At 40.1% G+C, this 13029-nt stretch overlaps 1 protein-coding gene across 2 annotated transcripts in view; it reads left to right on the top strand.

Moving 5' to 3' along the window:
• The window catches only part of LOC124309269 (uncharacterized), a 58561-nt gene extending 52229 nt beyond the window's left edge, over window positions 1-6332 (top strand). For both annotated transcript variants that reach the window (XM_046772737.1, XM_046772736.1), the window contains one exon: window positions 3162-6332. In XM_046772737.1, the coding sequence (XP_046628693.1) occupies window positions 3162-4214 (1053 nt within the window). In that variant the 3' untranslated portion in view covers window positions 4215-6332. The remainder of the gene's footprint in view (window positions 1-3161) is intronic.
• The last annotated feature ends 6697 nt before the right edge of the window (window positions 6333-13029 follow it).

Here is a 13029-nt window from a genome sequence, read left to right as displayed (position 1 = left end):
TACAGTGTCACTTAGAGAGGCTATTTACTCGTTGAAATGACGAACCGCTTTTGACCTGAAATCAGCTTGTAATCGTTTGGAATCGCTTGGCACCACTTCGAATTCGTTCGCAATGATTTCGAAACGGTTTGAAATAACTTTAAAACTGTTTTCAACTCCTTGAAATCAGTCTAAACCGATTTGCAATGATTTTGAAAGTGCTCGAAACGACTTTGAGCCAGTTAGAAATCGTTTGTTTGTCACTTGATCTGTAAGTGAGAATGACCTCGACCTAGCACATCTGATTCATGATTCAAGTTCCTGCATTCGACGTTTAATTTTTTTTCCAAACCTCCGAGTATTATTGGCAAGTATTCTTACCACCCGTTTGATATAAACTTTGTGTATATTTGGACAACTTTTCAACATGTTTAATTTACACAAGTTATAAGTTTTCGGGGTCGCTGATTACGAATCTGAAATCGGATTTCAAAAATTCTAGTTGGCGAATCGAATCAGCGACTCCAAAAATCCGCGTATAAAGTCTTTGGCCGTATTCGATGAAATTTGATATTATCTTGCGCGATGTTGAATCCGCCATCTTGAATTTGTGAAATCCGATTTCAGATTCCTTATCAGCGACCCCAAAAATCGTGGAATATTATCTTGTTAGAAACTTGGACCAAGTCCGATAATCCACGACTCGAATGGCTAAACTTTACGCACGTAAGACGTCTCTTATCGTTTGGCCGATTGAATTGACTTTGGCCGAGAGAATGGACGATCGTCGTAGCGTAATCGTAATACGTACAAAACGTGAATTACGCGGACCTGCAGCAGCCGGGCAGTTACGAGTTAGGCGGTGCTGCGGCTCGAACGCAGGAAGACGTTCATTAGAGAATCCCCCCGGCTGGCTCGGAGATATATCGCAAGGGTGAAGGATTGGCCCACGCGGATCCATCGCCCGGTTCTTCCGCGGCGCGGAAATTTTATTCACTTTAAATTTAAAAGTGAGAGCGCACGAGGGAGGAGTGACTGACTTGACCTTTCGAGGCGCGGAATCTTTTCGCCGAAATTTAACTCCAGTCTCCTCTCTCTCTCTAGTCAGCCTTTCTTTACCGTGGATCGTAAATTTTCGACCTGTCAAAATAACCGACGTTTGTTGTTGTAACCCGGTCTCCGTTTCGAATGGTGCAGTTATTTTTTCATAGGATCCAAGATTTACCGCCGTTCTGTACGGCCGAGGAATTCCCACAGGGTCATTGTCGGCGTAATTTAACATCGACGAAAATAACAGGTTGATATTCTCACTTTGTTGCAATACAACGTTTAAACTTTCGATCGGGAGCTAGAAACACTCGCGATCGATTCGGACGAACTTTGAGTAACCTTTTTTTGTTCAAGAAATAAAACAAACACGTTTTCAAACTCCTCGACTTACAGACCGCGAGTGATTTTTGGTATCGTTAACGAACCGCGGGGAAAATTTAGTAACGAAAACTTATCCACGACTGGTTGTCGTTGGGAGGAATAAAAGGAGGAAAAAGAATAAGAACAAGCATCGCAAGCATGAGTTAGTGAAACGTCTCGCTTTGACTCCCCCGCTCGGGTTTGAGGCTCGTTAAAGGACCGAAACGACGCGAGATAAATCTCGAGATCTCAGATCGGACGTTGATAATTTCGAACAACGTTATAATAGGACAAGTTTTATTGGCGCCCCCAGCGTAATGATTAACGGTAGAGTTTCTGGGCTCGGTTGTGACGCGTATAAATAGGTCAAGACCAAAGTCCTTCGCTATCTTCGCCTTTCTCGTTCCTTCTTTCCCCGATATTCGCAATCGGTCCGGCGATATTTAACACTCGATTAAAAATAATTATCGCCTTCCGAATTCCATACCAACGACGGGGGGGTTCGAACAAACGAGTTTCGAAACTCGGAATGGAACGGAGCTAATTTAGCACCGGCAATTATGTTCCTCGGTGTTATACGACTGCAGCATCCACCGGCTTTCTTCTCTCTCTCTCTCTCTCTCTCTCTCTCTCTCTCTCTCTCTCTCTCTCTCTCTGTTTACCTCACAGCTCTCTGCCCGCGTCGTCGTTTCTATATATAATCAAAGATTCTCTCCGACTGACTCACTCGACAGCGGGCGGCAAGCCCTTGCGGAAAAAGTACGTCCGGTCCCTAAGTCTGCCGGCTCTTCCGGATTCCGTAACGACGTTTATTCGTCACGCAGAGGCGTTTTTTTATTTTCATACTTTTCGCGCCCTCTCGGAAGGGAGGAAATTATTGCCCATCGCTGCAGGTTTTTTCAATCATTCGATATCGACACCTTCGATTTACGCGTATTCAGTTCGGTACGTGATTTAAGAACTTTCCGAACCACTGGGGACTCGGCTGATGGATATCAAGGGTCCGTTGCCAATTATTTCCCATCCCTCTCTCACCGAGATTAATCCGTATACCTCCCACTGCGGCGATTCGACGAAGTCGCGTGAGCCTCTTTGATAATTCTCTGCACATCTCTTTGGCTAAAAGTTTAACCCGGTATCCGTCTTCTACCGGCTCAGGGTTTGTTGCACCTTTTAGAATTATCTCGTTACAACGTTTACGTACGTCGAGGTTTTTATTCACGTTTTTTAAACCGGAGATCCGTTAATGGCAAGTTTCGTATTTGATAAGGGAATGAAACTTTTAAAATACAAGATTCCGAAAATTCAAGCTACGACCGAGCAAAGTTCCAAAAATTCAAATATACTCGCACGGCGTGGACAACTCAACGAGTGGGTGTAAAAAATGGGAAAAACCGAAAATCGGAATCAGAATCAGATCGTGAAATTTCACCGAAAACAGAAAATCTCGGATCATTCGGAATTTCGACGTTTCAGATTTGAAAATTTTCTCACCATAGGACTTTCGTAAGTTTGGACCATCCGAAACTCCGACGTTTCGTCAAAGTTTGATATCTTCGTTTCGAGTCGGTCGAAACTCTGTCCCGTCCAAAGTCGTCGAATCGACTCGGAGGCACGAGTCACGTTAGAAAGACGAGAAGCACGTATCGGAATTGGAATAACCGTCCGACGAGACCCTCGCGATCGAATCCACCTTGCTTTTCCTTTCCGGCCGACCATCAATTAGCACACTGACATGATGACCCTTCGCTGTTTGTTTTTCAAAATTCCAGCGCGACTACACGGAGGACTGTGTATTCAACGAGACCCTGGAGCATCACAACTACAACACGTACAGCTCGGTGCGTTGGTCGACGGCTCGCAAGACTCTCTACCTCGGTATGAAGCAGGACGGGCAGCCGCGGAAGGTCCAGACAAAGGGGCACGATTCGCTGGGTCGTCTTTCGATGTACGCCAAGGTTCTGACGTCAGCGGTACCGCAGGACCGAGTCGAGGCTTTGCAGTCGCGTTTGCTCGGCGCTCGGCACAGCGTGCGGCATCATCATCGCGGCAGGCAAAAATCCATCTGCCCTGTGTCGAACGTCCCTCAGGAACGCGACGGACGGGACAAGTTCCGGTGCCGTAAAAGAAAGAAGCGGAAGAAGCGTCGACGACGTTGTCGGGCCGGCGAGTCGCCCTTGACCGACAATTGCGACGCCCGGGAACCCGGCGTCGAAACACAGTCGAAACGATCCTGCGAGGGCGCCGCCGTCGAGGAGGCTTGCAGGCGAGAGGCGCTCGAGGCTCCCTCGAAGAAACGGAAGTCGCGGATGGGGGAGCAGATCGGGCCGAAAAAACCGAGGCGCAAAAAGAACGCGGGACCGTCTATGGGCCCGAAGAGAAACGGCGGGATTTCCGGTAGGCGGAAGCCCGCCTCGAGGACTACCCGGACTCTGGGATCCTCCCCGGCGATGACGTCGCCGTTGTCCCGGCTCAGGCTCGCACCCTCGACCGAGTCCTCGGCCGAAATTGTCCGACCACCGAAACCCGCGGCAGCCTCCCTTTCCGCCGTTTCCGTTGCCGCTACCAGCCTCGCCTCGACCCTGACGCTCACCCTGACCTCCACCACCGCCACAGCCCTCGGAATAGCCGGCGTCGATGACGCGATCAAGTCGGAGGAGATCGGGGACTCGGATTATATCAAGACCGAGACCCTCGTCGACGGGAACGGGTTCGAGGACGAGGATGCGGAGGACGAGGAGCGCGAGGATGACGAGGAGAAACCCGGGAGGGGGGACGTTTTTGAAAAAACGGAATCGGAGAGTACCGAGAGACTGGCGATGTGAGATATTTTCAGACTGCTGCTCCTTGTTCTTTTTTTCACTCTCTCTCTCTTTCTCTTTTATTCGAGACTATTGGATAATTAGGTATACCGTACTGCGATATGTCGTTTCTTTCGCCGATTACCTTTATTTTCTTTTTTCTTCCTTCTTTCATTCGATCGTTTTTTATAAGATGGTGATGTATCGTTAGGTATCATTACTCTATATAATGTATCTACATGGTATTTTTGCAAATGTCGCCAAAACGTGTTATACACGTTTTCGTCCTGTATCCCCAGTGCGATTTAACTATAAATATATCGTTGCGCGATGATCATCGATGCGTAACGTATTTATAATATCTTTATATTGTACGATATGATACTTATTTTATATATATATATATATTTGTGACGAAGCTCTTTATACCTGGATCATCATGATAATAGTAATAATTATACGACGAATTGTAACGGTCAAGGAAAGAAAGAAGAAAAAAAAAAAAGATCTTACAATAATAAGAAACCAGTGTCGAAACATGCGGTAATAAATTATAAAAAGCGTATCAGATTATTATTTGAGTATTGATATACGATCTATATTTTTTGTTTCTTTTTTTTTTTATTTTTATTTTTTTTTTTCTATCTGATAAACGGCTCTCAAGTCGATGAGAGAGATGCAAGTGCGCTTCGCAGAGACAATAATGCCAAAACGAATCTATAGTGATATGATCATTTTCATTATTCATCCAAGATTTCAACACTCACATTTATTGTAATACACACTTACACATATTATATATTTAACACGATCGCGCCTACGTTACGGTCTCTTTGCAATTCGTCCGATCCGTTATCTTTACCTCTGTATTAATGAAATTGCAGTATACGCGAGCTGGAATTTGTTTTTAGCCGCGAAAGTGATGATGAAAAATTGTCGATGAAAATAGAAGGGGGAAAATTTTACTCGGTCTATCGTTGCGTTGTTATTGTAATATGATTGTTTTCTGATTTTTGAAACGATCCTAACGTACGGTGCGTCATAATTAATTATACAATGTACATTTGAAAACGACAATATTCACGCCTACGTATACATACCTATTCATTCGCCATAAAGTATGTCTAGTGTAATAATAAATAATAATATTATTAATAATAATAATAATAATAATAATAATAATAGTAATAACAACAACAACAACGTCTTAGTAAACGGCTAGAAGAATAATTAATTAAAAAAAAAAAATAAATAAACGAATAAATAACAAGTCGAGAAACAAATTCTAATTGCGAAATATCGACGATGTAGCGGTAAGAATAGAAACAAAAAGAAAAATGAAGAAAAAAAAACAAAAAAAAAAAGAACCACTGCCTATTTATTTGTCTGTTTTTTAGTCTGTCTTATAACGTAAATAATACTATTATAATTGTATAATGTACGGTTAAACGACGAGTTGATATATACGTAAATTGTATAATCATCATCGTGCATAAAAAATTGCGGAAACGAATTCTTCACTTTTCTGCACACCTACCTATCTATATCATTATATTATTGTAATGATGAAATTTGTCGATTAGGAGGAGAAACGAATAGTTGAGTAAATCGATTGAATATTTAATAAATAAACTATCAATTAGAAGAATGAAGTATTTCCATTAGTTTCTAGTTTAGGGATACGTAGTATGAGAAACGAAACGATAGAAGAAAAAGAAGAGAAAACAATTTGGAAATAATAAAAAAAATAAATTAGAAAAAAAAAAAAAACTCAAACCTGTCATTTCAACAATCCACGTCGCTTCGGCGAATTAGGTATATTATACGAAACAGATCGGGCCTCTTTTCAAACTTGAACAGATTTTTATCGTCTTTGTATCGTATACTTTTGTGCAGAGGCAAAAAAGGACAGACAAACAAGTTTTTTTTAAAAAAAAAAAAAACCAAAAAATCAACGACTCACACGAATTACAGAACTTTATCTCTTGGTATAAATATTGAAACGCAAAACCGATCTGTATAATTTAACCGTTGTGTCACGGATCCAGGACCTTGATAATAATCTGAGAAAACATAGGTAGGTACATGTATATTTGAAAAAAAAAAAAAAAAAAAAAAAAAAACATACCATCAACGAAATAACAACCTGCTAATTTGATAGCCTATTTATTGACGAAAAATATTAAGAAGAAAGGGCGGCGGGGGGGGGGGGGGGGCAAGAAACGAAAAATGATGGAAGAAAAAAAGAAAATGAAATAAAAAAAAATTCAACGATTACTATTTATTACAAACAATTCACCACATTCGTATACATATGTACGCATATGTATATAATGTACACGTGTGAATGAATATACATAATATCATACATCATATATATATATTATGAAATAAAAATTATGTTCACATTTCGTACCTATGTATGTATAACGTCAAATGAATCGACTCGCATGTTTGTGTGACTGTGTGTGCGTGTGCCTGTAGAATGATTAATTAATAAACAATGTTTGTGTATCAAAGTCTTAAGTACACGTGCGCGTGTGTGTGTAAAAATTATCAAGCCGTACTTTTGAACTTACACTTACAAAGTAATGAAATTTCTTAATAATCTCTCGTCGCAATTGAAGAGTTTGTAAACAGATTTAAAATTATCGTTATAAACGAACGAGGCGGGAGGGAAAAGAAAAAGAAAGAGGAAAAAAAGAAAAAGAAACCACGAAACCGCGTCACAATAATCGATTAGTCCGTCGTATTTCTGGCACTGTTTCTCCTCTCGTAAATTTCCACTGTATTACAACTCTCGACCGGGTCGGTTCGGCTCGTAGTATTTAATCATACGTATATATCTGTAGTAAAATATTGTTTGCCACCGCGTGAATGATATAATATGCGTAAATGTGTTTGTATATGTATGTATATGCGGGAATGTGTTTAACTAGTTGATAAAAGACAACCGTCATGTATTAGTGCGCGTAGACGGTACTGTTTAAGAAGCTGCGAAAAAATACTCCGGATAAAAAGAATCGATAAGAATGAAGAAGGAACAAGGAAAAAAAAAAGCAAGAAAGAAAACGCAGATCGGAAAACAAATACGCAACAAAATTGTGAACACAGAAAGCAGTCGCGAATGTTTTTTTTTTTTTGTCGTGTTATTGCAATTTTGGTTAAATTATTCCTTGACCTTTTTTGAAAACAAAAGAAATTTTTCCCTTCTCTTCTCCATCTTCGAATCTCGCGGGAGAAAATTTCATTGAGAAGAAACGATACAACAACGTACGTATTACGACTGCTCGGAAAACGCCTACGCGTACCTATATATATATATATAAAAGGAAAAACGAAAAAAAGAGAAAAAAAAAAAAATCAAAGAAGGAAAGAAAGAAAGAAGGTTGAAAAAAGCGAGTTTAGCACTGGCGTTTCTTGACGCGCTATAGGATGTATATGTATACTCACACTTTGCAGACTGAAATTATAATATAATATAACTCCTATATCTTATATATACATATGTAAGAAAACGGACAAGAAAAGGAAGAAGAATGTATGTGATGTTGGAAAAATTTGAGACGGTCAAAGTTGAAGAAAGGTGAAGGAATTATCATCCGTACGAAATGAAATGAAGAAAGATTGAAAACACGAAAATACTTGCCACTTCTCGCTTACTGGGACTGACTGTTTTATCCTCGAAAAATCTCGATCCTAACTTCAATGCAATCTTAATAACGTTAACACCGAAATCTTCGTCCCGCCTTCCTCATCTTCCTCGTCTCGCGTACGTTACCCCCTGTTTTATATAATTAATCGAATCGCGAAAGTATAACGTGTACATACCTTGTCTACACATAAACGTACGTATGTATGTGTGCATATGGATAGATTGGTGCAATGATCAAAATAATGACCCTGTATTATCTCCCCCTCTCTATCTCTCTCTCTCTCTCTCGAACGATCGATCGATATACCTACGTATATACGAAAGTTATACGCTAATATTATTATTATTATTATTATTATTATTATTATTTATAATAATAATATCATCATCATCATCATCATCGTCGTCGTCATCATCATCATCATCATCATTATTATTGTAGGATATTGTAATTATATTAGGTACATATTCTATACGTATAAGTATATACTTATACACATCGAAACTTGTATATGGATAATTTTTGAATTGTAAGAATGAAAAACAGTATACATGTTATGTTATTTGATCGACTTATATAATATATATATATATAATTATATATATTAACAGAAATCCCTTTAATATGTAAAATGTAAAATAGTAATATACAGCGTCGGCGCTGCGGGGAAATTAATTAATTAATTAATTGCCTGTTTAGTTAATTAAACATTTGATTATAAAAAAAACCGTCGCAATATAATATTACATTAATATACAATATACAAGTCTCCTTATATTAAAAGTATGATAAGTAGGTACGTGCAGATCGCCGTCATAATAATTTCTAGCAGTAATTAAAATTTAACCGATGAAAAAACGATAATTAAATTACTATTATCAATATTATTATTATTATTATTATTATTATCAAACGAGATATGATGAAAAAAAAAAAAAAAAAATTGAAAACTAAAATCAAACATCGACGAATTTATTTCAGCTCCTGTGAAAATCAAATTTTCCGTCGTTTCTCCCCCGCCCTTGATTTTTTTTTGTTTTTTATTCATACAATAATTTTACAAAATACAATTCACGCACAGTGTTCGATAATAAATTAGTCAGAGTTTGGGAATTATATTCGATGTCGCCGTGGCAGCAAATTCCCCTCCAATTGGACATGGGACGTGAATAAAATAATGTACAATTGATACGACAATAAGTATACCGCGATGCGTGCAATACGCAGCGTGTTGAGTATACGTAGGTATAATATTATACATATACACACACACACGTGTACGTACATCGCCTGGCAAAAGTTCGCCTGGCCACGTTTCGCACGAACGGCCTTGCCTCGCGTCACCGCCACTGACGTCACCATTAGAAACGTCTACGTGACGGCGGCCATGTGCACCATTCGCGAATTATTTATAATGTGCAAACTTTGCCATACTTATACATTTATACTTGTCAGTACTACGCATACGATGTATAGGTACGTAGATCAAGTCCTCGCTGCGGTAAGGTATGAGAAACCACAGTCCAACGATTTCTTCTACACGCGGGAGCTGAAAAGTAATTGACCAAATATTGCGACAAGTGTGACAAGGGGTAGAAACTTTAAGGCGTCTGACATATTTATACAATAACGTCACATGTATGCACGTATGTATGTATATATATATATATATAAATTGTGCTAAAAGGCAGCAACTGCGGGTTCGAAAGAAAATAAAAAAAAAAAGTATGACGAGGGAATTGCAAATAGATTCTTATTCGTGATACGTCGCGAATTAATGTACCGGAATTTATTACCTCACCGTTACATGTGCCTCTGTGTTGTATAACAAGAAACTTGGGCGGACGGTATTTGAAGCAATTTTCATCCGATAACGTCTGATTCGCGATACCGCGCATGAGATGCAGGAATGATGTTACCGTGTAACGAACGAATCACATCGGCGTTATCAGCGTCAATTGATAAGGCTGCGTTTTCCTGTTGCGTCACATATTCAATATGTGCCGGACGAGCGGTAATTTGCTAAAAGTTTTCGCTTATCGCGCTTCGCTGCGGCATAACAAACACGTAACGTGAATATGCAAATGCGTATCGTACAATATACAACGTGTGCACTGCAGTTCTCAGAGAGAGGCTTTTTATGAATGAAAAATACGCCTGCACGCTCCGCTCGCTCAATTTCCGACCGTTTGCGGCACGGGATCATCGATCACTCCTTGATCGTCGTTCGTAGCTGAATCGGATATTTTTTTTTTTTTTTCTTACACGTCGGTAAGTACGACGCCTGGCGTACCGACGCGACGCTCTCGGAGCTCAAACATATCACATATCGCGAGCTGATATCAGCGGATAGACGAGTCGTTGACCCCGGAGCGATTCATTGTCATTCGAATATATAGGTATAACGATTACACGCCGAACAGGCGGAACTATGTTACGCGACGTATCGCGCACGGAGTGAATTCCCGACGCGTCGTCTGCTGAATTTTTACGCGCAAGTTATTTTTATCGGTTGTTACCTGCTGATTTTATTCGATCGCAAACAGCTAGTGTCCAAATTTTAGTATTGAAAATTTGCGGCGGTTCGTCGCACAGGCAAACAGTTGCTGACGGATTAAAGCGCGCATGCGCGCCAAATTTCACCCGACGACGGACCGTGCGGTCGTTAGGAATTCGCTCTCGTATACCTACGTCACGAATCGTATATGAAATGCCTTTTCGCCGCATGCGAATCGGACTGACCTCGTCGAATTAATCCTTCGGCTCTTCGACCGTAGTAGCAAATAAGTTTCCAATTAATATTCATCAGGTTTGTAAGGCATAAATAAATATACTACACGACTTGACCGCGCGCTTGTTAGTTCTCACTGTAAAGCGATTTTATTCCAATTGCTTTGCAGACCGCGTCGCGTGACAGCTGCGCTTTTTGACGATCCTTTCGCATCTTGTATTGTTCGGGGAGGGATTGAAATTCCGAATTTGAAAAGTTCCGAATGTACAAAATTCCGATTTTTTTTTTTCGTAGCAAAAAATCCGAAACATTGAAATTCATCACTTTAATTTTATACTCTGTTTAGCATATTTTAATTTTCACAATTTTACTCTATCGAAACCTTATTCATCGGAATCTTGCATTTCGGAACTTTGAATCGTCGGCTTTCCGACCATTCGAAACTTTGTTGTTTCTCCAAAGTTTGATTTCTTTCCCTCAATTTTCGCCACAAATAATTTTCGTTTTCGAAACTTTGCAAATTCGAAACTTCAACCCCGCCCCAATAATTCTGCACGCGTTTATTATCGTTACACGCATCTTAAGAGACGCGATTACGAAAGCTGTAATATGCGTGCGAACACGCATAACACAGAGAGCTTCGGCTTAAGCTGTACATAAAACCGCTTCTTATCGTTCGTGCGATCCGATTCTCGTCTTCTCTTAGCTGCGATATTTCTCACGTGAAAGTGTAATATAAACGGAATAGCTCGCTAGAACAATTCAATCGGCGTGTAAATTACGTGCAACACGTTGTGTCAATTTGCGAAAACATCTTCAATACGGGAGTACATCCAGCAAAGATTTGACTTTACGTACAAGTAATAAATCGAAACGAGAAAGATCCAGATCGAGATATGAGAGACAGTCCTGGAAAGAGCCACACGATCTTGAACTCTCGCAACGTGTAAGAACTCCTATAAACTAGACTGGTCTATAAATTAATTTGGCGGGATTCCTTTGACGAGCTTAGGCGTGTACAATGATCTCTGTTGCAGCTGTGGAATGTCCGCGCATACATATATACATATACACACATATATATGTATGTATAAAGCGATTAAACGAAGTCAAACGGTTAATAAAAGTTCTTCCTTCTTTTCTACTCTCGACGTAATTTTGAATTTCCCGCGAGTATTTATTCCCACGCTTTTACATGCTTTATATTATCATACGTTTTTCCTTTTCCCTCTATTTTCTTTTTTATTTTTCAATCCAACGTTACACCGAAACTCTATATCACACGTCTATCCGGAATCATTCAACCTCCGAGAGGCATTATCGTACTTGTTTTATAACAGACACGTTTAGTAATAGCCTATACCTGCGGGTTATGCATCGACCTTACGGGTACCGACTACACGATCCATTTCTGTTAACAGGCTCGCGCCCCGCGGCGTAACCTTATATCGTATCCGTATCGCGCGTGAATGCAAAGATTTATTCAGTATTGTATTCAGATGAGACCGCGGAGTAAAAGAAAGAGAAAGAGAGCGGCGGGGGAGGGGGGGGGGGGGGGAGGAGGAGAAGATAGATGGATAGAGAGAAGAGAGTGAGAGAGAGGGAGAGAGAGCAGCATCCCGGCTCGAGATGAAGCCGTTGATATAGGTCAACAATTCTGGGGAACGCGGGCTTATGCTCGATTAGGAGCTTTTCTTTTCTTATATTTCTTTTCCTTTCGTACACATTTCTTCGTTCTCTTGTACCACGTAATACATATATTCATATATCGTGCCGTATAACGCATTTCATACACTTATATATGTATATATATATATGTATATGCGTATCAGAATTCGGCTGCAGGGTCTTTGATCCGTTCGCGGGCTGCACTTTTTACCCATGCCCATCCCTTATAATAGTTTTTCCTTTTCACGATCCGTATTATACGTAACCAGCTCGAGTTTTGTACAACATTTTCAAACAGCTTATTATGTGTACCGCGTTGCGGCTAAGTGGGCGAGATAAGAAATGGGAGAAGACCGCCGTAAGAAGATGATGAAAAAGTACGGGTAAAAAAGAAAAGAAAAGAAAAGAAAAAAAAAAAATAGTAAAGTAATAATGATGGTAATGAATAATGGTAAAAACTGACAAAAAGAAACTGGGTCAAAGGCGTAACACGTGGTTTATGTACTATAACGGTCAATTTCTCCCGATGAGACGATTTAGAGAAAAAAACTTTTACCGCACTAGTGCCAGAGGCACGCAGGGCTCGTAACGCCGGCCCATCATGCCTCGCTTCACCCTGCGCGGGATGTTTGAAAGTTGTAAAAGTTACAAGACGCGGCCACGTGACGACAAAGTACAGACGTTACACAGAACCCTGTGTAGACATATATGAGACGTGTGTTAATACGCGTATGAGAGTGTGGAAGATTTAACTAGTCTCTTATATTTAATTGTGCTTTTATCA

The sequence above is a fragment of the Neodiprion virginianus genome, chromosome 7 (genome assembly GCF_021901495.1).
Source record: "Neodiprion virginianus isolate iyNeoVirg1 chromosome 7, iyNeoVirg1.1, whole genome shotgun sequence".
NCBI lineage: Eukaryota > Metazoa > Arthropoda > Insecta > Hymenoptera > Diprionidae > Neodiprion > Neodiprion virginianus.
This window is presented reverse-complemented; position numbering and strand designations above follow the sequence as displayed.